Raw genomic sequence first — 27,852 nt, 5'->3', positions numbered from 1 at the left:
TACTCTGACTCATACTCACTACAGAGGTGGAAAAGCTCTGTGCCATCTTAGTAATTTAATTGTCATCAGTGCTTGCAGCCCTCCAGGGAACACGACTTTTTCTTTCTTTTTTTTAAACCAGCTTTTGCAGTTGCCATTTCAAAATGGAAGACCTGGCTGAGCAGCTTTACGAAGCGTTGGCATTTTGCCCCAACAGTTGGCTACTGATCACCAGCAATGATTTTCTCCTCTGTGATCTGCTGGTAATCTTTGTAACGCCGATGGTAGAAAAGAACCCAATTTTGATTACAAGTACTAATGCTGGCAGTTTTGGAGAGTAGCAGAGTAACCCACTACAGTTACATCCTGTGTTAGGAACTTGACCTGCTGCATGAATGCATGCAGTGCCACTAACACGGATCATTCTGCTTTCTTACTCACGTTGAAGTGAGTTTTGCCGTCTTTTTGATGAAAAGATGGTATAGTTGGTGTTGCAAAGAAGTCCAAAATAACTTTTATTAAGAAACCAGGAAGGCACAACTGTGTTCGCTTTCAGTGGGCGACCTGAATTAGCAGGAAATTTAATTCTGCCTTTGGCTACTGTGAACAGAATCCAAGTTTGCAGAGATTATTTGTAATGACGAGGAAGTTTCTCCACTGCTGGCTCAGCAACAGTTAGCCTTCTCTTCCATAGCAAGACTGAACAGATTCAGCATACACTTAAGACAATCACATCTTTAAGCAGATGGAAGTCAACCAGGGCTTTCTGTTCCCGCTTAGTGCTTATTAAAGTATTCAGTTAACGCATCTATGAGCTCCTGCTTCTTCCCCCCACTCCTCAGCCCATGAAGCCTGCACGCATCCTTCAGAGCAGGTACAGTGAGCTTGCCTAGAGTGCCAGCCTGCACGTAACTCCTCAGTGAATCTTCTGAGATTTCTATCTTCGGCCTCTTGTCAGCTTCACCATCATAGGCTAGAAAGACAAATTTTATACCACCAAGATTAAAAAAAGTTTTTAAATAGAAAGACATCAGCATTTCTTATACACACCACAGTTAACAGCCATTAGCATGACACTTTAATGGCTATCTACACACTCACTCTACATTTTTTTTCTAAAGGTGTCACTTACTACATAAATGATACAGTATTTCATTGACAGGATCTCAAACGCAAGAACAAAACTTTGTGTTCATAGAGGGAATTCAGCTGACACTCCTCCTTTATGCAGAGTTTCACAGGTTCCCGAACTACGTATGTACTTGGGCATTACTTAGATATGTACTGCTAAAGATGCCCATCTTGGACTTGCAAAACTATCCCATGAATAAAAGTCTGTTTCCTCACTCAAAACACAGACTTAAAGTATTAATAATTTTAATTCTCTGTTGTAAAACCTGAAGTTATAAAATATATTTATATATATATATATATATATATATATAAAACAATAATTTAACCACATTCCTTCTTATACCACTCTGGGTTTTCACTATGCAGTTTCTCATTCCAGCAGCTGTCTAGCTGGATTCCAGAATATCCTGTGCTCCCTACGAATCACTGAAAACACAGAAGCCTCAACAAAAAAAAAGAAAACACACACCATGTTGTGTGTCTGCACTGTCATTACTTGCCTTGTTTTCGCTTTGCAGCCTTCCAGTCAGGGTTGTAGTCAGGAGGATAAACCAGCTGCTTGAACTCCTCCACCAAGTTGCCCAGCCTGCGGCTCATCTCTTCAGACTTTGGCACTAGAAAGGAGAAAGATTTGCCGTCTTAAAAACAGAGCAAATACAGGAGTCTAAACAAGCACATCACAAGACACAATCTTGCTTTTGTAAAAACTAGCATGCAAGCATCTTGCAAGCATGCAAAATCCAAAGAGTGATGTTATGATAATCACAGATGGGAAGTTCACAGCTCTTGATAATATCAAGGATTTGTATCATACACGTGCAATAGTGTCACACATATCCCTGAACAGTAAATATATACACGGAACAAAACGTACATGGTAGAAGTGATACAGATCTCCCAGCTGGTGGCACCTTTACCTAGGTCTAACCTTGGACAATTACAGCAGTTCACTACCTAAGGTGACAAGCGGTTTGTTGCAGAACAGGTTGTTTCTGTCATGTATTTGTACAGTACCTAGCATGGGGACCTAGATTATTTATTAGGCATCACTTCAGAAGAAACAAATAACTGCTCTAATACTACTCCTAGAGTACGACAAAATTTAAAACAACAAAACAAACAAACAAACAGCCTTCCCCTTCAAAAGTAAGTTTCTACCCTTTGAGATATTCTTATATATAAATCGTCACAGCCACAAGGTGGCATCACTGCCTCCTAGCAGAATAATAATTCTGTAAGAAATGCTGCCAATTTATCAGACCAAAGTATTAATTAAATTCTTGAAGACAAATAATTTTTGAAGAAGAATTCTTGAAGACACATCCAGAATTCTACATCTTGGAACAGCACAAGACTAAAACATTCTTCTAGAAGACTTCTGGTTTTGTAGCACCAGATCTGACTTCAAACAGACCACGTCAAGAGCCCTTTATCCTACTGCCCATCACATGCATCAGTAATTCTCACTTGTGAGATCCTCAGCTTGTTCTGGTTCCATCATATCCAACGCCAAAGCCTCCAGATTCCTGAAGTGCTGCTGCAAAACCGGGTTCTCAAAGCTGTCAGTCCTGTCAAGAATCCCCCAAAATTTCAGTTCATGCTGCTGAGAAGCCAGATAAGACATGTAAGATCTCCAGCCAACCTATTTCAACGTAAAACTTCCCTCCTTTCCACACATCAGCCCATCTCACTGGAAGAACTGCTTTCCTCTTTTCAATTTATCTGCTGAATGACCATCCCTGTCACGTATCCACAATGTTAAAAGCTGTGTGAGATGGACAGAGGCGTCCTGCATTAATACCACCTGTGCTACTTTCTACACACATAAAAAAATTGTCTCCTAAGAGCACTTCATGAAATTTGTCCTAGCTATGATGAAAAAGGCCTATTCTCTGACATACTCTCATCCAAATTTAATTTGTGATAGATTGGTACCACAACAAAATGGGGTACCTCTGCAACAAATTACAACAGCCCAGAGAACCAGAGCAATACTATAAAGAATTCCAAAACATGCTACATATAACACATGATGCCTGGGCATTTCAGAATGATTAAGAATAAAGTCTGTACAAGACTATTGCAAATGGAAACAATTTGCTTAGGCAAATCATTATCTCTTGAAAGTTTCCTCACTAAATGCATTTTATCCACGTGTCTGCAATGATGCGGGGCAAGAGACACTTTTTTTGATGTACACAAGCAAACATTTTATGTTTGGGAAACAAGGTGCTCTCCCACACTCGAGGTACATTGGGACCTTCTAAGTAAAAACTTGCATGTAATTTATATATGCAAGACACTGCATTATGAAATGGAGCTAGCAAGGCTTGCTAAGTTACCTAGACCTATAGCTGACATATCCCCATAATGCGTAAACAACAGCAACATTTGCACAATGATGCTTGGCCATACTGTGGAACAAAATCCAGATAAAATCTAAAGAGCAGTTCAAAGTCTTGTCCAACTACTGTAACCACAACCTTTAAGGTGCCAGGCTTGACCACCGAGTTTGCACTACTAAGCTGTTGAATATTTTACAGCCAATGTATTCATAACTATGTCTTTCTAAAACATTTACTGTAGACCTGTTAAAGAATGCTAGAGAGCTCTGGAACAGGCTGCCCAGAGAGGTTGTGGAGTCTCCTTCTCTGGAGATACTCAAAACCTGCCTGGATGCCATCGTACGCAACATGCTCTAGGTGATCCTGCTTGGCAGGGGGGTTGGACTAGCTGATCTTTAGAGGTCCCTTCCAACCTCAGCCATTCTGTGATTAAATTAGTAGGTACGAAGAAACGTCCCAATTATATCTATTTAGTCAACACATGCACCAAAATCTCATCGTGTGGAAACTGCTGCTGAAAAATATGTACAACAGAGCAAGCAATAGTGTTGTGCACTCTTCCCTATGTGCACCCCACACACTATTTGTCTCCATGTACCTGTATTTGAACCGGAGTTTTTGAATGATTTCCTTCATTTTGTTCACCTGTTCTTGACTGGCTGGCACCTTTTCTGTATAATCAACATTCCGCTTATCATCTGCATACGGTAGGAAAATGACGTGGAAACCTGCACAGAACAGAGACAGCGAGAGAACAATTATTGAAAACCACATCCTCAAAACCATGATTTATAGGAAAGACCAAGGTGGTAAATAGGTAGGTCTGATGATTCCCCAAACTTTCTAGCTATTTTGTTGCAAGCAGCAACAATCAGTAATACCTCCTCATGCCTACACTATGACATCCAATCCCAATCTCAATGTAAATACCCAACACCACAATTGGCTTTTTTGGAAAAGAATCCTACTAAATGCATAACTAAAAGCTGGAAACTTGTGACCTGTTTTTTTACGTAGAAGATCACAGTAACTTGTCCTCCACATTCCCCATCTTTCACTAAATATGAGCTTGAAAAAGACTTGCTTGAAAATCTGGTTAATGCTTAGATGTTATTTCTGAAATGCTTTACATTGTACACAAGCAACGTTATTCCCCTACTTTACATTCTCCCAGTAGAGGATTTTCCAGTTAACTAAGAGAGAAAATGCAAAAGACCAAGAGTCTGCCTGTGGTCCCTAAATCATTCCCCACTCAGCTGATAAGGTGCGAGGATCAATTTTTTATCTTTTATCTTTTAGCTCGGTTACTTGAATCTGCTAAAAAGAGGTAGAAGGCAGGGAAAATACTGTAGCCATGTTATACCTGAGCAAGCACAGATGCAACTGAGGCTTTAAAAACAGATGCAACATCAGATGCTTACAATGACAAAACTGAAGAGAAATGATGTTGGAGAGCGCTCTGCCCAGCTTCAAGACAGCACCAAGAATATTTTCATACAACGCAGGAGGCTATTATACTGACTCCATCCCACAGAGTAGGGAAAGCAAGCATCTCTTCCCATACCTGGAGGAGCTATCTGCACTTTCTGTTCATCCACCTCTTCCTCCTGGGGAACCAGGGCCACAAAGCGAGGGGGGGTGTTCCGGCGGATGGTGTATCTGCACAGCGCCATCACCTCTCTCTCCAAGCACTTTATCAATAAGGCATTAAATAGAGTTGTACTCCCTATAAAGTAAAGACTGTACTGGTCAGATTGACAGATTTGCTCCTTTGTTCAGGAATGTAACCCTAGATATTACTGACTCATTATCTGTGACTTCTTTGAAATGCTTGCAATATTTTCAGAGGTAGAAAGCAACTTTTGGAAGGGAGAAACCTCTAAAATGACATTCACATTGTCTCTCATGACCAGAGCTGAGAGAGTTCTGGGCAAAGAACTGAAAACACTAACACCTGAGAAATGAAGTAAGGCTGAAAACTGGGAAGAGGTATCTACAAAGCGTAACTCTGGTCAGGTCGGACACAGGAATAGCAGCACATCATAGGACTTTATGCAGAAGTAACAAATTAAGAATTCAGACTGCAATATTCCCCCTTGAGGCCTAACCACATATGTTTGCTTTGTACTTCACCAGATAGAGTGGTTACAAAAAAAACCTGACATACAAGTAACGTGTTTCATTCAGGAAACTGCTAAGCTGAAGAAGCTAGTGTAAAGGTTCTTCCTCAGTCAGACAATGCAAGGTTGTAACTCAGCCCTCATTACCCGCTGGCAGATGGAGGAGCTGGACCTTTTCCTTTATGAATGCAGCTTGGGATGGATTAATACTGTATTTCTAGATGAATTAACTTACAAAGATAGATAAAAAAGGGAGAAAACAGAGTCTTAAGCATCCTCTCCTTCTCTCTTCCCAAGGCAATAAAGTGTTAATTCAACCACACTTCCCAAGTATTGTGTTTACACTCGTAACTGATACGGACTTGAAAACTGCAGTTATCTTCACTGGTTTTGGTTTCTTTGTTTTTTACCACATTTGCCTTCTTGTCAGGTACTGGGATCCTTCACTTTCATGAATGATAAAACCAAATATTTTGGGGCTACATCTGCTTAGTTTGATTAGCTGCTTTTCCTGAACAAAACACAAAGCCCAATCAGCTTTTCTGCTACTGAAGAAAAAATTTAACTGCAACTGAGAGGGGCAGTAAAAGTCATTTCTATACGTTTCAACATTAGCAAGTTTTTAAGTTAGACGAAGATTTTACACTCAATGATCGCCACCCAAACAGGCTATGAATCAGCCGATTACCCTAACGTAAGGTGACGAATCTTCTCTTGCCTTCCTTGCTTACCACTTATTAGGGACTCCTCAGGATAGATGAACTGGGCGGGCTTGATATGGTGGTGCTGCTTTAGCATTGAAAGTGGTTTGAAGCCAATCAGAAACAAGCCTGGAGAATCAAATCGTTTTAGTTCTTCTGTTTCCTCTTTCTCCAGCACAATCTGGCGGTTCCCATACACCTAAATTACAGAGAGCCAGAGAAGAACACGTAGTAATGATGACAGCAGAAGAAAACTTGGAGGAGAGAGGTGAAGAAGAGGATGCAATTGCTGTCTTCCACTACTGAAAAGGGGGTTTTAGACAAGACAGAGCAAATTCTCCACATTATTGCACATTGAAATGGCAGGTCACAGTCTGCAATGGTTATCCCAAGGGAAATCTGGACTGGACATTAGCAAAACGCACTTTCCCAAGCCACTGGTTAAAACCTGGAACAAGAAAGGCTGTCACATCTCATCCCTGCAGTTACTCAGAGCAGGCCCCAAACAAGCCCAGAATGACCTGATGCAGTTTCCTGAGTCTTGCTCTGGGATGGACCAGACACTTCCAGAGGTCTTCTCAGACCCCTGGCTCTAAACTTGCTTCAGCAGATGCACATCAGCTACTCCTGGCAGAACCAACACTTCTGAAGCATCACTCATACGCCACAAAAATGAAAATGTATTGTAGCGCGCCTGCAGAAGGTAGACATGTAAAGGCTTGATGCTCAGCTTTCTGCTTATCTTCTGTATTTTATTTCAAGACACTCATGTCCAGTATAAATAAAACTAATAATTAAACAACTTCATGATCTTTTGGTATGGAAGGAAACACAAAGTGCACTTGTGACAACACACCTAGCAACTGGCTATCCCGCTTTGAAGTAAGGCTGTGCCTGAGCAGAACGTGACAATCATTCAATCTACATCAGCCAGGCCATCAAGCAGGAAGACAAAGCAAAGAACAAATTAATAAATAGATAAATAAGCTAAGCTAATTATGCCTTTTTTGCTTTGGAGAAGAGCTCCAAAACCCCTCTGTGATTCACACTCGTATGTTTAATAAAGTGGTCAAAATAAGTTCCTAATGAATCAAACGGTATCACCAGCAGTGACAGCACAAGGCCATACAAGGTCAGATGCTGCCAACCCAGCTCTGCCTTACAGAAAGAAATGACCGGTGTTCCCGAGCGCACTGCTACCAGCAGCTATGCTTTCCCTTGAGAGTCACGCCAGAGAAACAACCCCCTCTCTCTCTGCATAACTTACAAAGTGACCGCACCATCCCCAGGGGCATATAGATGTAAATATTTCTGCATCTCATCTTGAAAGTGAAATACAAAACAAAAGCAGCAAAGGCTGAGCATTTCCCCGCACCTCTCCATCTGACAATCACAGTGACAGGAAGAAGCAGACACGTAATACATTACCTGAGCCCTTTTTGTATCACTAGGCAGAAGCAAGCTGCCTGTTTTTCCATTAAATACCCTCGTTTTTGTTTTAACTGGCTCGTTAGTTTCCCGATACAGCTTCACTGGATATGGCTTGTAAGCTTTTTGAATAAGACTGTAAACACCAACAGAAAGAGACAGATCTTTGTTCAAATATAGATTTAACCTGTGAAAAAAAGCAGATACAGACTTGAGACTTCTGAACCATCACTTTTTAAAACAAACAAACAGAAAAAAAAACAGTAATTTCCCAGATAATTTATTGTCTCCAACCTCCTCTTCCCCCCAAAATCACATGTGTTACTGGAAGCATATTATTACTTTCTCCCTAATTTCAGTTGTGTAAAAACATTCTTGTAATGCTGTCACTTCTGGTCATAAAAATTATTTAAACACAGTTCATCTACCAAATTTCTTCCACCTTTTATCACTCAGAAGGGCAGCTACCCTCAGGTAGAGCACAGGACAAGTTCATGGTTGGGCAACTTCACTTGTGCTTAACGCACTATGACCTCTGAATTCACACAACCGTTCAAGCAGAAAGCAAAATTCCCCAAAAGAAATCCATCAAGACAACCAACACCATGATTTAAAATACAAAGTTGAGAGAAAAATTCATACGGAAAAGTTTAAAATTGAAGGTAATCTTAAAAGTTCTGAGCGCAGGACAGTGAATTACTGTGAATATTACTTGCTCTCCTCTCAAAGATATCACTGATACAGGATTCTTCCTCTTCGGGTATTAGAAAACTTGAGGCACATTCCCAGAAGAGAAAAATAAAGTTGCAAGCAGGAGCAAGAATGCTGGTAACAACAGCTCAAGTTGGGATTTTTTTAAATATATTTTTTAAAAAAATCAGGCTGTAAAGTTCATTTACGTACTGTGCACCCACATCATTCTGCCATGAATTCACTCAATAAAATCAACTGTTATGAAGTAGGTGGTTCCAAAAATACTTTCCATCCGCTTTGTCAAGATCCCTTTAATCTCTCTGTAAGTATCTCTAATCTTTCAGTAAGAGATCAGGAATATCAAGGCTGTGTGAATCCACACCAAGAGCCTAGACACGCTGGCCACATATAAGTATTTAATTACAGACCAAAATACCTATCAGTCACATTGAGATTAATTTTTTCTAAGTTAACTCTAGTAAGCAAAGTCTCATTTCAATCTGATTGCACTATAAACTGAACATTTTAGACCACAAGTTTTTTGGTAGGTATTTTACTTAATCGATGATGTCATTTTTTTCAGTATGATACTTTCTGGCCAACCTTAATGCAGGAGATGTCACTTGGTTGCGAAGAGGACACCTAGATTCACTCTTCGCTCTTGATACCCACCAAGGACAAATATACTTGGAAGCTAAGGAAGAAACACCAATCTCAGGCTTAGGAATTAAGCCTGACAAATCTAAGTACTGATGACTTTAGAGACCAATCAATCATTCCAGAAGAGGTAGGTGAGATGCAGTCTGAAAATAAAATCCAGTTGCTTCCATTGAATGACATACCGTAACTAGACACACACCTGACTAAAGTCCTTTTCCTTGTCTCCTTTGCTCGTACTTTCTTCATGAGATGTTCCAATTTCCCTGACTCGTCAGGTTGGATCCCAAGGTCCTCATCCTCTGCTACATTTATAATGTCCCTGTAGAACAAAGAGATATCGAACCCTCCTGGCTTCTTCAAGTGCAGCAAGTCCAGGATAATACCTAGAAAGAAAGTAGAAGACAGGAGGATGACAGGAACTGCTTCTTTCTTACGCTGGCATGTTCCACAACACTCTCAGATTTCTCTGTCATTGACAGAGAAAGATCCAAATTGCCCCATCTGCCCCAGATGTGAAAGTTTCTAGAGAAAAAGGCAAAAGACTTTCTTAATCTTCAGTCAAAGCAATGTCGCATGCAAAAGGTTCCCTCCCTAATTAAGAATTGCATCAACATTGTGCATGAAACAGCTCTGATAAGCTCCTTTAAAACATAATCTTCCTTCAGGCATAGAGGGAAGCAATCAGTTCAGAAATTCCCCTTTCCCAGTTATAAGAGCTGATGGATTAAGGATGCCTCAGAGCTTCTAGACTAGCATGTATGCTGAACTCAAAAAACAATGGTTATCTCAGCTGCATAGTTGAACTAACAAAGCACTTGCTCTCCAATCTCTGAGCCGAGGTTGCTGTTCTTCAGCTAATTCAGAATGCAATCATTAATCTTCCTTTGTGTTGACTTAGTACTACTTTTCCCTTCCTAGTGTTATTATTCCCTTCCTGGAAAAAGGCAGAACAATGAAGTAGAATAGTTTGTTTTCCATGGCCCTCTCTAATTCTGATTTATGGTATAAGGGTAGATAGAGAGACCCTAGAAAATAAGTGTTCGTTGTCGGATACCAGGTTGGATAATGGATTTTCTAATTTAGATTGGATACCAAATTTTCTAATTTAGAAAGCACCCAAAAGATTCCTTAGTTCTAATGATTTTACGTTCTTTTTCCATCAGGAACCTGCAATGCATTTTAACATCTGCTGCAAGGACCCATCACATCACTTTTATCGTCTCAAATTCCAGGCCGACGTTAAAGGGGAGAATACCGACCTGTGTCCCTCAGATCACCAGCTCTGGTCCTGGCCAGCTTGGCTTTGGCACTGTCGTTGGCGTGAGGGTTATCCTCGTTGGTGAAAAGCATGATCCTTTTGTGGCTCAGTCTGACTCGGACATCGCTGAACAGATTAGAGCAGGCCCAGAGCGCTTCACCCAGTGAATAGTCAGCATTGTGGCCAAAGGTCTCGCGGAAAAGCGCCTGTCCTTCTTCTCCCCTGTATTGGTCCAGCTCTAGAACTCGCTTTGCCCCTAAGGGAAATAACAGGGTTTGCACATATTAGAAATACTGAAACAAGTACCGCAAACTCTTCCAAATAAGCGCCGACGGTTCCTTGCAGCTGATACCTGAGTAATGTCCCCTAACAGCTCTGTAGTGGTGCACTTCCAACACCTATCTGAGAAAACTGTTTGAGATGGCCTAACTTTTTCAATAATGTAAGCTGATTATCAGCTGAAAAAACCTGCAAGAGGAGGCAAAGTGCCCTGGCACCAATGTGGGGCACCTTCTGTTGGGGAAAACATGCAGCGATAAAAGCATCACACACACCCTGAATTGGAAAGACAAGTTCTCAGCGGAAAACGCACCAATTGCACCCACTTCAGAGGAATGGTGGAATTCTGTGCCACCAGCAAACAGAGAGGAGACTGAAATGCATCCTGTCTCCACGGCACTTTTGGAAGGCTGAGAATTCCTCCTGCTCCTTTGCCCTGCATGCCTGATAGCATCAGTCTAGCAGTGAGATTCAGCCCGTAGATCACCACATGGAGCAGAGCACCATTCCAGTCAGGTATTGATGGCCTTTTTAAAGACCTGTGGATTACTCCTGCCCAAGTATGACTCATTTCTCCAGCCATATAAAAGAAGTTCCTCTGTCTTCTCCCACAACTCTAAAAAGTGAGACAAGTTTCCATTTTTCACCTACTGCACTCTGCAGAGCTTCTTCCTTTGTCCTTCACTCAAATTCCACAGCACTCTTGAAATCTCATCTGAAAACGTCATTTTTTCCCCATTTTCACCCTCAGCTTTCATTTAATTAATACCGTAAGTTTTCATAACAACTACATAATAACTAATAATACTATGTCTTTTCCGTGTGGCTCTCCAGTGGCAGTAAACGTACGGTTCTCTTCCTTTTTAACAACATCTACCTTTCATCCACACTCTTTATTGGAATGATGAAGCTACTGCCTCTAATGAAGGTAAAAAGGCCAAGCAGGGAAGGAGGAGGAAAAAGGATGAGCTAGAATTCTAAGGCACTATTTTCCAAAGAAAAGAGATGAACCTTGGGCAGTCTTGTCAGGTCCCACTTGTAATTAATTCTGAAAGTAGGACAAGGCACAGTTCTTACAGGAAAACCCATGTGTTATTAAAGCACGATAGCAAAAGCACTAAACTGCACCTCCTAGTTAAGAAAATGAAATAAAACCTCCCCAGAGATAAAGACAGTTATTGAAGTTAGTAGACAGAGTCCCCCTACAACTCTCAGCTGTCAGATAATCTGTAGCGCCAAGCATGCATTCATTGCACTGCTACTAACTTTTCCAATTCAACTATTGGGACTCTTGTTAACAAGTGCATGCAAGGTAATCCTAACAAAATGGAAGAGCTAAAATCAAGAACTGCAAAACTTACTATGAAAATTGAGACGAAATACCCAAAACAGCTAACAAATTGGACAACGTGTTCTAGCTGACCCTGGCTGAGCAGGCAGGTTGGGCAAGATTACCTCCAGAGGTCCCTTCCAACCTCAGCCACTCTGTGATTCTGTGATATTCTCCACCAGCTGTAACTTGCAGTTCCTTATAATGTCCACATACTATTCTGAAGTATGGCCAGCACATGATGGGCTTTCAAGAGTTCTTTTGAGATCCTCTTAGCTTTAACAGATGCAAGTGGATGACCACAGTAAAATAGAGAAAAAAGACACAGGAAGGAGATCTGAACAAACTATAACAGAAAAGGCTAAGCTCCCATTAAGTTTCTAAGCTTCCACTAAATTTCTAAATCCACCCTCCCAAAACGCATCTCACTAACAAGAACCTTTTTGTTTACCTGATAGCTCTGTTTTCAGAGGCCAGTTACTGACAATACTACACAGATTGTTATTTTTTTTTTTATCTCTGCCCTCTCCATAAACCTTCCTATCTCCTTATTGCCTTTACCTGGATTGTCCAGGTCCTGAAGAACATAGACGTGCTTGAAGTCCGCGGAGTTCTTGTTCGTTTGTGTGCCATAGAACACGACACTCAGCAGGTCCCTGTCGCTGCTAACAATTTTGCTGGTATACACGCTCCGGATGCACTGAAAAGAATGCACGCAGGTCAAAACGTGAACATTTGTTGTAGTAACAGTGCAAAAGTCTTTTGTCTTTGGCAGCGGGCAGTTTCTATGAGTTGATTCTGGCGCACGGCAGAACCGTAACGAATGCTTTAAGCTAAGTTTCACCAGGAGAAAGAGTTCAAGATGTTGCTTTTCAAGATGTTTTGTGTTTTTTTAGTGCACAGCCTTATTATTTTTCGTTACCGTTCCCTTTCTACTAGGGAGGCCAAGGAAATAAATCTTGTGCATGCCAATATCGCTCGGGGCCCGCCAAGCGCGGGGCGGCCGCCCGGCCTCACCTGCATGGTCATGTCAAAGGGCGTCGCTGCTTCCTCGTCCTCGCAGGGCTGGAACATGGCCTTGGAGGCATCCACCAAGAAGATGAGGCTGTCCCGGCCCGAGAACCTGTAGTCCCCTGGGAGAAAAGGGGGGGAAAACGGGTTGCAGAAGGGCCCCCCGCCGGCCGGGGCCTCGATCTGCCCGCGGGGGGGCGGCGGGGAGCCTCACCGGCCGCCTCCGTGCCCTCCTCATGGCCGTCGCCTTCCTCCCGCTCCTCCTCGTCGTCGCCGGGCCGCTCGGCGCGGTAGTAGGACACCCACTCCGACATGGCCGGCGGGCGGGGGGGGAGAGGGGCAAAATGGAGGCGGCGCCCCCACCGCCGGGCGCCGCCTGCCACTCACCGCGCCTCTGCCCAATGAGAAGAGGGAATGCCCCGCTAAACCCCGCCCACCCGCCCGTGGCCACGCCCCGGGGGCGGAACGGCCGCGCTGCATAACGGCGCGGTGCCGCCGCCGGGCCCTGCGTGCCGCGCATGCGCACTCCGCAGCGCCCCGCCGCCGCCGCCGCCTCCCGTGCCCCCGCCGCCGGTTCGCGTCCGCCCCCCCCCCCCCCCCCCCCCCAGCCCCGTTGCGGCGGGCGGCTGCCGGCACCGCGCGGCCCCATGGAGGAGCCGCCGGCGCTGCACCCGGTGCAGCTCTACGTGTACGACCTGTCCAAGGGCATGGCCCGCCGCCTCAGCCCGCTGATGCTCGGTAAGCGCGGCGCCGGCGGGGAGGGGAAGGGGGAGCGGGGAAGGGGCCGGGGGGCGAGGACCGGCTGCCGGTTCCGGGAGATCCGGGGCTGTCCGGCTGCGGCTGGCTTGGGGACGGGGGGAGCAGCGCCGGGAGCCTTTAACAGCACCGGCTCCGGGGGTCCGGGCGCGGGTCCGCACCGGAATGGGGCGGCCCTGGCCGTGCCGTGCCGGGGGTCAAGCGGCGGCTCTGGGCTCCCTCGCTGCCCGCCGCGGGTGCCGGCATCCCGCAGCTTCCTGCGTGTCAATAAACGCGCGGTGCCCGCTCGTGGGTCGGGTGCCTCCCGCGCCACCCGCGGTGTTTCGGTGCCGCGTTTCTGGGAGGCCCGGTACCGGGAGGCGACGCTTCGGGACCCCGGTGGATCCCTCGCGGCCCCGCGGGACGCAGCTCGGCGGCGGTGGCACGGGGCCAGCGAGGCCTGCTTGGTCACAGTGACGAGGCAGCGGCAGGGCGCCGGCTGCGTTACCCGTGGCACACGGCGTAGGTTGGTCCCTCGCCCCTGTTTTTTTTCCCCCCTCCCAGTTAAATGTCTCCTGCGCGTTTTCGCCCAGGTCTGTCGTACCTCCGGGTTGCTTTTAGAAACCTCCCGAAGAGCAAAGTGATGGAGGGAGCGCTCGTCTCGCCTCCTGCACCCAACTGTTTCATTCCCGTTTGGCTTCTGAAACTGTTGCTCCTTCTCTATGCGTTAACTTGCAGGCGGCCGGTAGCTGTTTCCCCTCCTCTTTCATCCGTTCATAAGCTGTGCGTTATCGGGGAAAGTCAGACACTGAAAAGGATTTATTGGGTTACTTGGCGCCAAACGTTTGTCAAGTCTACTTACGGTATTCTTTCCGTGGATACCACATCTGACTGAAACACTATTGCTTTGAGCGATAATTCTGTAACGTTGCCTATATTGAAATACCCGTGCTTTAGAGAGAAGAAACAAGCGTGATCTGGAGAAGAGAGGGCTCTGGGGAGACCTTACAGCGGCTTTCCTGTACCCAAAGGGGCCTACGGGAAAGCTGGGGAGGGACTCTGTCAGGGAGTATAGGGATAGGACAAGGGGAATTGCGTTAAACTAAAAGAGCGTAGGTTTAGGTTAGATGTAAGGGAAAAATTCTTCATTATAAGGATGGTGAGGCCCTGGCACAGGTTGCCCAGAGAAGCTGTGGATGCCTCATCCCTGGAGGTGCTCAAGGCCAGGCTGGATGGGGCTTTGGGCAGCCTGGTCAGGTGGGAGGTGTCCCTGCCTATGGCAGGTGGGTGGAATTAGGGGATCTTTGAGGTCCCTTCCAACCCAAACCGGTCTGTGACTCTGTAACTGATCCCTCTGTCAAACAGGGGGTGAATTCCTCCTCACGGGGCTGGCTGCTGCGGGAGCATCACCACATGATGCCTTTAGCTGTGCTAATGGGATCCAGAGGTATTATGTATTATGTCCGTGCAGCATTCGAGGATCGGTTTATCCTGACCCGTTCAAGATCAGGTCTCTCCGTTGTGGCTGAGTGATGTACCCGAGCAGCAGAGCCACGCAGCATTGTTTGTTGCAGGTTTTGGAGTGACTTATTCATGCCCCTTGGGCACATCCTCACCTCTCTTGGCAAGTCTATTCATTTTTACCCAGACTGTTTTTGTTCTTGTTACTCTTCTGTGAGTTTCCTGTAACTTTTTGGTGAATATTTCTGTTCTAAGTGACCAAACACTAAAGTTCAATTGGCTCTGATATCAGGTGTGGCATGTTTAACTTCTGTGTGCTGTTGCTCTACCTTCTCTGCAGGTACTGTCTGCTCTCCTTCATTCAGTCTGTGAGACCACGTTTGTCTGTCCAGCTACGTGATCTAATAATAATAAATGTTAGCTTGAAGGAAATGAGATTTGTTTGCAGAACAGAAAATGGAATGCACCTGATTCCGTGGGAGGTGGATAACAGGGAGGATAACAGCACTGCAAGCTGAATTGTTCTGAGTTTGAAGATGATATTGAGAGGAATCTTTAAGGAAGATTAAAATCCCATTGCATCGTGGGCTTAAAGAAAAACGTCTTGCAGCTCTTTAAGTTCTCCTGTCCTGTAACGGAGGCTATTGCCCACGTGACTCACAGAATGGGCAGGACCTCGGTTTACTGCAGCAGCTTTGGCTCACTGCGGTCGAATTAAGGGTGAGTTGGCTGGCAGTAGTGCGTTTAGCTGTAAGGACCTAACAGCCCAGAAAGAGTTAGAGTGAAAGATAACTGCCAAAAGAAAGCACCTTGTGCTTTGTTCCTTTTTCCTAGCCCCAGCACACTACTCTACCTCACCTCCACGCTTTCTAAAAAGCATCGAATTGCTCTGCTGTGAGATCCAATCAGCTTTGCTCCAAAACACTTGCTAGGGATTTCATGAAAATCAAGGGCAGTTCCCTCCCACAGTCTTCCCTGCTTGGTCTCTCCAGGCACCTCGAGGAGAAGGGAAATGAAACACCCTCCTCCCTCTCTTAGTCTTTTCCTTCAGTTGAATACCCTGGATATCATGTAGGAGAAAGTATTTGACTAATTAGGCTAATTTTCCATTTTAAAAAGTTGTTCTTGAGCTGAGGGACAAACGACAAGCTCTGAATGGGATAAACATCCATCTCCTTGTATAATTCCTTCAAGTCTCAGCTCTTCTGCCCTTCAGTCTAATAATTTGGATTAATATGCAAACTCTGTTTTCACTTGATGCTTAAAATGCACAGGAATAAACGACATCACGTGGGCCACAAGATTAACGAATTGACTCTGCCCGTAAAATAGACTGGTGAGCATCTAATCTTCCTTTTGCTTGGCCTTCCAGATAAACCCAAGCATGGAAGTAATCTGATTTAATTATATTCTAAAATTATTCAGGTTTGTTTTCTTTCAAAATACCCTCATGTGCTCATGATGGCAGTCTCCTGAATCAGCACAACAAACAAATCCATTCCATTCTCCCTGTTCTGTAACTACACTGAGGCTCCTGCAATTTTTTAACGCATTTGAATGTTGTGTTTTTCTCATATTTCTATGGTACGTACTTGAGCAAGAAAGCTATTTGCGCTATGAATGTTAGAAACAAAAATAATAGCCAACAACAACAAAAAACACGTTTAATTGCCAGATGGAACTTGGCCTCATTCAGCTATTTAAATCTTTGAGATGCTTAAGTGCACAGATCTATGCGTAATTGACATCCCTTCCTGAGTTCTGCTGAGTATCTTCAGGAAATATCCATATGAGCACCTAAGCAAGTGAAAGAAAGACTTAAGAGGTCGGGTATTGATCGCCATTCCAAAGCTGAAGGAGCTATCATCCTGGAATCTCACAGCTATGGCACAGTAACTTCCGTGCCCGTGTTCTTCATCTGTGACAAACAGTGATCTGCCTCACATCAGCTTGTAATGGCAGCAGCTGAAATTAAACTGAATTACCCCGTGTTTACTGCAGGCTGAGCTTGCCCACAGATAATTACAGCGGGACAGCTGATACCTGGTAACTTGGCCACGTGCACTAATTGTTGTTTGATTAAGTGCCTTCAGCTAAATTTGCAATACCCTTTCCTTCTCAACAACTAGAAGTCTCTCAGAATATTTAAACTCCCTTTGCATCTTATTGTTGTTGCCTTGCCTTACCTGGATGAACAGCAGGTGCTCAACAAATACCGTCCCATCTGGACGTTCCTGTTCGAGGATTATTTGGGGCGGCTCCCTGGCAAGCCTGGCCTTCAATTTGTGAAGCTGGGCAATGCTGCCAGCAGCAGGTTTACTGGAAGTGTCGCTGCCGGGCCTGGATACAACTTGCCTTGGGCAACTGGCTGTGGGAACAGCAGTGCAGATCCTTGCTTGGCCGTACGGTTAGGGCTGGCGTGTGTGTTGTACCTTCAGAGGCTGCGAGCAATGTATTTCGTGCCTGCTGCTGGGCATTGTCCGTGATACAAGGCATAACTTGTTATTCAGGCTGTCCTAACTGCTTTACTTCCACTTCTTAGGAGCGTGGTGGTGAAACTGCAGCAGCATACCGGCAGCTCTTGGCCTTGGCTATCTCTGGGTGATGCAGCCGTGGTTCCTAACAGCAGCTTTCTCAGCTGTGGGACTGCCCAACTGCGTTGGCACTGGGGAGGCTTGCACTGCGTTCCTAAGTGGTTTCTCTAGCCAAGTACAGCCCACCAGTGGCAGAAGGGGATTTTGTTTCGTCTGCGACAGGCTGGAGAGCTACCATGGGTGCCTTGTTGTCATCAGCACTGCAGATCTGGCACGTGTTTTCCACGGTGCCAGCCTGGTTAGTGTCTTAGAGGGGTTAAGCAGAAACAGCAGCTCCATTCAAAGCAGCGCCTGGCAGAAGCTGGCCTTAGACAGACCTGCCCTGTGGAGCAGTGCTAGCCCAGAGCTGCTCTGCTGTTGACTGTGGACTTGGGGTGTAGCAGCCAGGGAGGAGCCCCCCGGCTGGAGCACAGATTAATGTGAAGTTCCTTCCCTGAATTCTGTTTGCTTTTTTTTGTCTTTGTGCATTCAGAGAACCACAGTGGTGGAAAGGGGTCTCTGGAGGTCCTGTTCAAGGTAGATCCAGTGAGAACAGATTGCTTGGGGCCTTGAGCAGTTGAGTTCTGAGCATCTCCAGAACCGAGGCTCCCTTTTCTCTATACCCACTAGGTAACTGTAGGCAGCAATAACAACTCATGGCCTTCTCTTTTTGAGGCTGAGCAGACCCAGTTTTCTCACCCACTCCTTCATACAGTGAGTTGTCCAGCCCAGTGCATCAACCCAGTACCTTTTGTATTGTGGGATTCAAAACCGAGCATGAAAAGGTCTCACAAGTGTTGAACAGAGGGGCAGGATTGCCTGCCTTAACCTGCCGGCTGCAGTCTTGCTGGAGCAGCACCGCGTGTTCAGCTTTTGCTGCAGTGATCTTTTAAGGTGGGAGTTGTAGCCAGATAAGCAGGCTCCCAGTAGCACCTGTGACGTTGTCGGTGTCTGCAGTGACTTCCACCTGCACGCAGAATCTAGGTGCAAACTGGCAACTCTGTAGAAGACCTTTCATTGTTGCTTGCTGGAAAAGTGTGTGTGCATGTGAAAGTAAATACTAAGACGTTCTTTTGTGTTTAGCATACAAGGGTGCAGGTACAGTTCTAGTCTGTGCTGCCTTTGAAACCATTTCCTCTTGGAAAACGGTGATTTATTGTGAATACAAACATGCATTAATTTCTTAAGATAAAGAGAACATGACCTGTGCAACGCCAAGGTGGTAGGCCAGCTGCTGAAGGCAGCCCCCTGTGCCATACCTAGGTGCTGTTGCTGCTGAGCTGTGCTATCACGGCCTTCTGGCAGCTCCAGCATGCGAGGCGAAAGCTCTGATGGGCAAGGTGTGGGACAAGGGCCGGAGGATCCAGTTTAGTGGGGTGGGACATGCTCAAGAGGCAGCAGATCCTCCTGAGATGTTGCGACACGCTGCTCCGCTTCTCTCATCGCTGCTGCTATCTTTTGGCCTCCCTCCTGCTCCATGCCCACGTTTCTGTGCAACAGGATGACAGAATACGCTTGCTGCCTGGCTGTGGGCCACGGTAGTGACAGATCAGTCCACCTACAACGAGGCCGTGTGTGCTCACTTTGTTGTGACTGTACAGACATCAGTCAGGCTTTTCCTTGCCTCCACTCGTGTGTGACCCTCATCTGAAGCAGGCACCTATTTTTTGTGCCTATTTTGCGTCAAACTTAAGTGAGGAAATTACAGCAGTGACTGTTCGTTCCTTACCTGGACACGTAGGCATCCCTTTCTTGGAAGTCCTGAAGGATTATCCTCACCGGAGGATTGGCAAGGCGGTGGCTCTTAAGATAGCCAAGAAAAGTTTTATTATCACAAGCGTTTGAATAGAACTGGTTATTATTTCTTTATTTTAAAAAGACCAGAGCTCTGAAGCTTCGTTGAAAGGAGAGAAATTGAAAGGAAGAGAAAAATACCTGGACGTGGTGGCCTAGAACTCAGGAATTGAGGTCTGCAGCGGGCTTTGGGAGGCCTGATGCCCATCTGATGCGAACAGATGGTGTGCGAACCAGAGCAGAGGCTGTTGGCCCACAGTTAGCCCAGCAGCACTTTCTTAACAAATTCTTACTGGCACAATGCCTCTCATGTTCAGCTGGCTTTTTTGTCGTCTGTCTACGGTGTTCTTGGTCTAGTTATAGGAAACCTGCAGGTGATCAAATCACATTCTGGCATCTAAAAGCGAGGCTATGGCAAAAGTTCTCGGGAGAGGTGCTGCCTGGACATAGAGGACAGCGAGGTGGTGTGCTGAGGACACTTGAAAAAGATGTGTCAGGGAACTGGAAAAGAATTTCAGAAGGGATTCTCTCTAAAACGCAGTCGTGCTATCAGTTTAGCTGTGCCTGAAGTGTATCGTTGCTGCTGCTGTGTTCTGCAAAACACACAGTTTGATTTTATAACTTGTATAAATTGCAACACTAATTCCCCTCCACACATTCACTTAGTTTTTAAGAGGTGGGGAAGCCATGGGACAGCTGATTGTAGAGACCATCACCATAGATAATTGGTTCAAGTCAGATCAGTCACTGAGAAAGCAAACTGAGTGCTCTGTGCTGGCAGACCACTTGCGATTGTGAAATCAGTGCAAAACTCAACTATTCTGCTCCTGACTGAAGACTCTGTAACTGTAGGATAAGGTTTCTTTCCTTGGTCTGTAGGCAAAAGCCCAAGGAAGGTAAGCACTGGCAGGGTAGGGTGGAATTGCCAGCTCTGCATGCAGGAGGAAAAATGTAAGGCACTGGTGTGGACAGAGTAGTTCAGCTGGGGAAAAAAAAAAAAGACACGCCGCTTCTTTAGAAGTGACTCTGGGATGAAAGTTGCGTCTTTGGGGATGCTGTCGTGGTGAAATAACAGGCGAGGTTCCTTTGTGATTGACAGAAGGTAGGCTGAAATCTGGAGAATACATTGCTAACAACTATCTTCTTTTTTCTGCATACAGGGAAACAGCTGGAAGGCATCTGGTAAGTGACTAGATTTAACTTGCGTAATGTGTGTTAACTCCTGTGGCGTAGGAAGCATTATCAATATGAGGTTATATATGCTGCAGATCTTAAGAACACTTTAGCACTGAAGAGAGACCAAGGCACTTTCTGTTCCTGAATGCAGATTGACAGTAAAATTACGTACAGTCAGGTGCTGGTTAAACCTCTGGAATCAAAGCTAGGATCTCATGAGAACAGCGTTTCTAGTCATTGTTGTGTTTTGTGCTCTCTCGTACCCGTTTTCAAGGGTTCAGGGTACTGTCCTTGTCCCAGACACTGTCTTCTGATTGCAGGCAGGACTGAACGCGAGAATAGAAGAGTAGGTGGGAAGAAGGTATTAGAGAATCTAGCCTCCTGGTACGTAAGAACCATGGCTATGTTCAGTTGCAAATCATTTCCTAGTTTGCTGTAGGTCATGTTCAGAAAGTTTAAAACAAAACAAAAAAAAAAGAGGCGACTACCTTCTGTCTCTCTCAAGCCATCTCTAGTGATCGCCCAACCTTATTCTCAGTGGGTTACTACCAGTCAGACACTTCTGTCAGCAGACAGAGACAGATAGCTCTGCGGCTATCTCTGCAACTTCACCCTCAAGCCTTTAGCAGAAAGGGGCTGCTGGAGATCTCACGGTGGTGTGGAAGTCCCTATCTTCCTATGTTCATTCATGCTCAGGCACTTAGCTGAGCCCTCCTTCCCAGCCTCCTACAGTGTTACGGTAGGGTTGATAATCATTGTTTCCATTTGTTTTCCTGTCTCAGCAGATACTGTTCCTGCTCACAGAAACGCATTGACTTTTTCCTTCAGTTACTGACTTCGCAATGACCTTGACCACATATCTTTACTGGTGATTAATGTGCTAGGTTAAATATTTCCTTTGTTTCACCTGTTTGTTATTCTCTGTGGCAGGCATACCTCCATAATAGTCCATAAGGATGAGTTCTTCTTCGACAGTGGGGGAATCTCCAGCTGTGCACCTGTAAGTTAACCCTAGTTTTCTGGCAAGATAGTTTTGTGGTAGGGTTACAGATCAGATTTGCTTGTGTCACTTAGAAAAGCAGCAAGTGAAGAGAATTCTGAATTCAGCCAGATGTGTCTGCTTGCCATGGTTGCCCTGGGCATCTGAGGAAGAGAATGTGGACAGTGGGTTCAAGCCCAGCTAAATACAGGTTGGGGGATTGCCCCCACCAGTGATGCCCTGGATAGACAGACGCTGCAGATGTGATGCCAGTGACACTGTTAGATTTTGTGGGGATGGTCTTTGCATGCAGACTTGGCAACTCAAGGAACTCTTTTTAAGATTAAAGAAGCAAACACTCCATGATGCTTTGACAAACCTTTCTGCCATTGGAGAGGTGAAACTGGTGGGCCATTCTTCTAAAGCAGAATTTTTCTGTATTTTAGAGCTTCCGGCACATAACCTCTCATTCTCTGGGTGTTGAATGGGGAAGGCCAGTAGGGCTCCTTGCTTGATAAACTAAAAGTTCCTCCTTCTGTGCCTAGAGAAACCATAGCTCAATTCATCGGACCCCAAAATAATTCAGTCTGTTGACTTTAATGTTGTTTTCTGGATGTTAATTGTTACAGGGAGGAACGCTGCTTGGCCCCCCAGACTTGGTTGTTGACCTGGGGAACACTGAAGTCACAGAAGAAATTTTTCTGGAATATCTGTCTTCTTTGGGGGAATCTATGTTCCGGTAAGTAGCAGCTTTTGCTATAAAATCTGAATGCCAAAAAAAAAAAGACTTTTAGGGAAAGAGGGAGAAAGGTCTTATGAAACCCATCCCGTTCACAAAACCCTTTCTGCCTAGTGTATTAGTACTCTCCAGATATGAGACTGGAACTGATACGTACAACTAGGCAACCCTCTCGTGTGCCAGCCCTGAGCTAGGCTGGGAGGATATTCTACCAGGAAGTCTTTCACTGTTTGGTTTGTTGTATTTTTGTGTTCTGTTGTTGTTGTTTTCAAAATGGAATAACGCCTAAAATGCTTTTGAGAGGATCACCAGGGAAAACGAAGGCACTGTATGAAATATTTCAGTAAATAGTGTTTTGTCTCATGAGTCACGGGTGAAGCATTGTTAGTAAAGCTGCCAACTTTCAGATAAGTAAAAGCAAGGTCTTGGTTGTTAAAGAGTCTTGTCAGCTTCTCAAGAGGATAGGAAATGGTAGCATTTAGTGTTCTGGCTAAATTTCAATGTCAATAATTCCTGTGATTTTTTTTTCCTTATTCTTTCTGTGGTTTTACTCGAAGAAACCTGACCTCATTTACCCTTCAAAAAACATTGTATAGAGTCAGTGATGCAGAGTGATGTCGTTTTCCACCCTGATTCAATTGAATTTGAAGGTGAATTGATGTCTGTATTTTATGTACTTGACTTTGCACCCTTTGTTGGGAAGGGGAGAAAAGTGCTGATATAAGGAGATGATCCTCATTAGTGGTCTAAGTTTTTCTTGTTAGATTTATTGCTGAGTCTCTCTTTTCATGTTTCAATTCCTTTCCTGTGGCACAGAAGTGACTCTTATAATATCTTTGAACATAACTGCAACACCTTCAGTAATGAAGTGGCACAGTTCCTGACAGGAAGAAAAATCCCTTCCTACATCACTGACCTTCCATCTGAAGTTCTTGCCACGTGAGTATACGTTCTGCTTCTCGCTGTAGTGTATTGCTTCATGCTAATGCTTAAATATTTGACAGAGGCAGCAGTACCAGTTTCTGCTGGCTCTGTGAGAACCAGCATGAGATTAAGGAGAAGATGCTGTTTGCTTTCTTTAACGCTTACAACACTGTACGACAGGTGCTAACTGGCACTGGCATTACTGAGAAGGTGTGAAAGAAGGTTGTTCTTCTGTCTTTATCTTAAATTAGTTATTTTGTAAGGGCCTCTCATGTGACCAGACATGTAAAGGGACTTTCTGAAAGTGATGCAAGTGTCTATTTTGTTTGGTAGCTGTTTTTTGTGTTGTTTTTTTTTGTCTTGGGAAACCAGTATATCTCAAAGGTCACGTCTAATACTCTAAGCACCATAACTGCAGTGGAGATGTCAGTTTTGCTCGTGAAGAGGCAAGGGAGATGTAATTTTAAAGTTATTGGTGTAGTTTTAAAGCTAGAACTGAATGGAAAAAATATGAAAGAGAGGAAATGAAGGTAGGCCAGCTCAACCTCTTCTGTTGTACTCTGAACTAGTGAGGATCCCAGCAGGGTGATTTAGCTCCATTGTTTAGGTCTTATTTCTCTTATTTCTTATTTCTGTGGTATACCACATCATCTGAGAGACACATCTTCTGCCTTGGGCTCTTATTTCCTCAGATCTCTCAGTCAGTCTGTAACAGAGTGAGTCATACCAGAAGACAAACTTGGTGCTACAGATTGCAACAGACATTATTCTCTGTGTGTTGAATCACTGTCTTATAAGGGGACTAGGGGCTATTCTAGTCTTTAATACTGATGTGGTGCTTAATGAAGAACTGCAGTTGCATAACAGGGATTTCATTCGCATGCTTAAGTAGAATGAATTACTGAAAGCCAGTTTCAGACACGCTAATACCACATTAGCAGCATGGGTGTGTTAGGACTCGGAATTCCCTTTATATAAAATCAGACTTAAGATCCTTAGCTATTGAACAGTGAATTCTGTATGATAAGTTAAATCTAATTTGCTTGCAGTGAAAAGTGAGAGTCTGTTCATCAACTTTACTTCCATTTATGCTGATTTGATTCCAGTCTAGGAAGTGAGCCCGTTTCAGTAGTAAATGGGAAAAATTGTTCAAGCAAGCTATTTGATATGTTTATTTCTTTGCCTTCTCAGACCTTTTGGACAAGCTTTAAGGCCCCTCCTGGACACCATCCAGATCCAGACACCTGGAGGAAATGCCTTCAGCAGACATAATGGACAGAGCTAACAGGAGTGACCCGTTGTGCCCAGCCTCACCATGCCTCTTCCTTTTTAAACACGAATCTACCAGATTTCTATTTTATAATTTCCCATCAGAATTAACTCTATGGAAATTACAGGACCAGTTTTAAAATTTCCTAGGGAGAGGGTTATCAGGGTGCATGTAAGACAATGCTACCAAAAAGATTGCCATAATTTCTAATAGTGTTCTACTAATTTATAAAGGCTGTCTTGCCTGGGTTAGGCTGACACTTTCTAAATAACTCCTGTGCTGGTAAGTGGGAATTCATTCCATGAACATTCGAGCACCCATTACACATTTTGAAGTAAAGGGGATGTCCTAGCCATCCCTTGCAGGCTCACATCTCTTTCTCTTGTCACTGCCTGTGTTCTGGGGGTATTTGCTGAAGTCTGTAGCAAGAAGACAAAGGAAGTATTTGTAGCCTAGGAAGTGAAGGTGTCCCAGTACTAGTCTTACGCATATTTCATTAACATTGTGTTATTTTCTCAGGGGGCAAGCTTAACTCATCTGATTAAATGGCACAGCTGAGTGGAAAGGGTGGCCTAGCTGAGCTAGTCAGCATCACTTTCAAAGCTGAAACTTCCAATGGAATTAGCTGTGTGGGTGGGAGGCTGCAAATGAAAACTACCAGGAGCCTCATAAGGCGAGATCCAGGTGTTAAGGCAGAGAACCAGCTGAAAGAACAGAACCTCATGAGCAAATTTTAGGTGAAAGTAAGCTTCCTTTTCTCTCAAGCAAGCTTGTCAGCAGATGGATAGAATCCTGTTAACTTTTACCTTTGCTCAAGAGCTGTTTTTTCCTCACTGAGCCAGAGTTACTGTACAGTGAGGCAGGAATAGCATGGCAGCTGCACAATAATGAGAGGTAGGCCAATTCTGCCTTCAGCATCTAGTTGCAGACAGAGTAGGAGTTCCAGCTTTCTCTGATATTGTTGCCCTCTCCAAAGCAGTCAAGTACATCCCAGAGAGTGCTCTGCTTAAGTGAAAGAAATAAGTGGTAGGTCTCCCCAGATTTAAAGAAAATGAGGAATAGTAAAGTTAAGCTTTTCTGTCGAACAGTTGAGTTGATTGGGATGCATGGAGAAGCAGTCCTATCCTTAGATTGATGTTAGATTGTATCAATACTACATCTTCTAATTTAAGGTTCTTATAGCTTTGCAATTATTTGCAGTGGGAAAAAAAATCAGGGGAAGGAAAGATGAGGCACATTGATTTCTTTTCATGTGTGTATATACACTGTTTTCCTGAACAATTCTGTAGCAAGTACACTTAGGGAGGAGCACAAGAAAGATATTGGGCAAACCCCCAAAACATTGCTGGTGTTCCATAAATGGGGATTGCACATCCCAGATGCTGCTGAAGAAAGCATCTATGCAAAGTATAGCCCTTGGTTCCAGTGCTTTGTTGTGCAAACAATTGCTGCAAGCTCAGTCCTGCATCTCAAACTTCCCGTATTACCTAAAGGAGATGTTTTTCCTCTGCTGGGCTATCTTTCTCCCAGAGTAATATGGTTTAGTATGTTTCTCATGCTGTTATTTTTGTGGGGATGAAATGGAAGAAACCCACAGTTCAGTCATTCTGTCAGTTACTCTGTTGCCCTGCACCTTGTAGAGTCACTACACGAGTGGAAGTCAGGTACTGTCAGTCCCTTTTGCAGTTGTGTAGCTGCTCTGAGTGCAGGTGGCCGTTGTAGCCCAGAATGTGTTTTCTTGTCAGTGGTGATTTTTTCCTTCTGTCATTCTGTGCTCGTGCCATCAACTTCTTACGTGTTTCATTTGGCAGACTGGACTAGGAGACAACCGTAGCAGTTAGTACAGATGCAAAAGCTTAATGCAAAGTTTTCAGTCTTTCACCATCAAACCATTATGCAGAGAGCATTCTGTACTAAATTACTTACCATACAGCACCTTTTGGTGCTTCTGGAGAAGGCATTGGCAAGTGTTTGTTTTCTGGTAAGCCACAGCATAGTTTTCCTGTTGTCTGTGTAATCCCCTCCAGACTCTTTCCATGTCTATTTTGTGAAGAGTAACTGGTCTCTCATCCAAGTACAGACATGACTATACCACAAAACACAATAGCACGTTAGAGATCTTAGAGCTTCCTCAGTCGAACAGGTATACCGAAGCTGATACAACGCAGCACAACATCTGGGTATGCTAGTTTGGTACCCACAAGGAGCACAGCTGTGGTTGTTTCTTTCAGCAAACTATCACTTCAGGTACAGCCAACTGCTGGTACAGCTGTTCTGCAAGGGAAGCACAGGCACCATGGTCTCTAGTACCACAGTCTCTACCCCATGCTTCGTTGCATGACAAGTGTGTCCACTTCAGAGGTCCTGAGCCTGGTTTCTGCTTCAGGGCCTTTTCCTTTCCTGCCTCCTGACAGGATGTAAGAGGTTCACACCGGGCATTTTGCAGTCTGCTTTTTCCCCTCCTGAGCAGCCCTGTTGCAGAGAGAATGCTGCTACTTGAGTATCAGTGGGTAAAATTTCACTCAGACACATTCTGTTTGCGGTAACTGTGGTACTCTCAAAGGAGCTCTGGAGGGTATCCTTGTCTCTGGACCTACTCTGTGTATTGTGGCAAAGGAACTATAGGAGTGGATCCTGTTTGTTTGATCTTACTGGGTAATGAGACCCTTGTACCCTGTAGGCCTCTTAGGAAACCCCTTTTCTCCAAAGATGGTTACGCGTAAATTGCAGGTCTGTGCACCCAACATTCCTCCCAGCCATACCTACTCATAGGTACATAAACCAGAATGAGAAATGTATGTAAGTGTATATAGGTGGCAAACTTCAGCCAGCTGATTGACCAAGGGGGAGCGGGGAAGCTGAACTCCTGAAGGGGAGCAGAACCCTTTTGCCCACACTTACTGTTCTGTCAAGTATTGCTGGGGTTCCACCATGCCATTTTTAAAATGTTAATAACATCTTTAGACAGAAAGTGATGTTTTGATTTTTTTCTATTACAATAAAAAAGTACAGCAATTTTCTGTTTGTATGTATGTGTCCACGCAGCTACCCAGCAAAGGCAGCTCACCACAAATCTGCTTCACGCCGTTCCCAGCTGGAAATTGCAGGTTAAGAAACCATCCTAGCAATTTGTGCTGTGTACCGCTAGAAGTGACAGTGGCTACTGCTCTTTGCTAGAACTGGTCATGGGCAATATTTTTATTTAAATTTGGGGACATTTTACTTCTGCAATCACTGTGGTATGTTAAAATCCCTCTTCTGAG

At 44.6% G+C, this 27,852-nt stretch overlaps 2 protein-coding genes across 2 annotated transcripts; one reads left to right on the top strand and one right to left on the bottom strand.

Annotated features, from left to right (window-relative positions):
- Positions 1-470: 470 nt before the first annotated feature.
- On the bottom strand, positions 471-13,318 carry XRCC6 (X-ray repair cross complementing 6). Its single transcript, XM_083799684.1, has 12 exons — positions 13,153-13,318; positions 12,945-13,060; positions 12,489-12,627; positions 10,320-10,574; positions 9,260-9,443; positions 7,708-7,894; positions 6,310-6,478; positions 5,023-5,184; positions 4,057-4,186; positions 2,581-2,681; positions 1,614-1,727; positions 471-952 (listed from the first exon to the last, which is right to left on the bottom strand). Exons 1-12 carry the CDS (start codon positions 13,250-13,252, stop codon positions 756-758), a joined length of 1,854 nt encoding a protein of 617 aa, XP_083655810.1. The 5' UTR covers positions 13,253-13,318; the 3' UTR covers positions 471-755.
- An 82-nt stretch (positions 13,319-13,400) lies between these two features.
- Positions 13,401-27,604, top strand: DESI1 (desumoylating isopeptidase 1). Its single transcript, XM_083799560.1, has 6 exons — positions 13,401-13,676; positions 20,662-20,683; positions 21,608-21,677; positions 22,286-22,395; positions 23,212-23,334; positions 24,511-27,604. Exons 1-6 carry the CDS (start codon positions 13,457-13,459, stop codon positions 24,602-24,604), a joined length of 639 nt encoding a protein of 212 aa, XP_083655686.1. The 5' UTR covers positions 13,401-13,456; the 3' UTR covers positions 24,605-27,604.
- The last annotated feature ends 248 nt before the right edge of the window (positions 27,605-27,852 follow it).

Source organism: Anser anser (assembly GCF_964211835.1).
Source record: "Anser anser genome assembly, chromosome: 1".
Classification (NCBI taxonomy): domain Eukaryota; kingdom Metazoa; phylum Chordata; class Aves; order Anseriformes; family Anatidae; genus Anser; species Anser anser.
The sequence above is the reverse complement of the archived record's forward strand: the minus strand, read 5'-3'. Positions and strand labels throughout refer to the sequence as shown.

Bases quoted from the DNA above. Each gene is read 5' to 3' on its own strand.
- XRCC6 (XM_083799684.1), bottom strand. From the start codon at position 13,252: ATGTCGGAGTGGGTGTCCTACTACCGCGCCGAGCGGCCCGGCGACGAC. The intron at 6,479-7,707 runs GTAATGTATTAC...TCTGTAATTTAG, and splicing joins GTGATACAAAAAGGGCTCAG to GTGTATGGGAACCGCCAGAT. The intron at 953-1,613 runs GCAAGTAATGAC...TTGTCTTTCTAG, and splicing joins GGCTGCAAAGCGAAAACAAG to CCTATGATGGTGAAGCTGAC.
- DESI1 (XM_083799560.1), top strand. From the start codon at position 13,457: ATGCGCACTCCGCAGCGCCCCGCCGCCGCCGCCGCCTCCCGTGCCCCC. The intron at 20,684-21,607 runs GTAAGTGACTAG...TCTCTGTGGCAG, and splicing joins AAACAGCTGGAAGGCATCTG to GCATACCTCCATAATAGTCC. The intron at 21,678-22,285 runs GTAAGTTAACCC...TAATTGTTACAG, and splicing joins GAATCTCCAGCTGTGCACCT to GGAGGAACGCTGCTTGGCCC.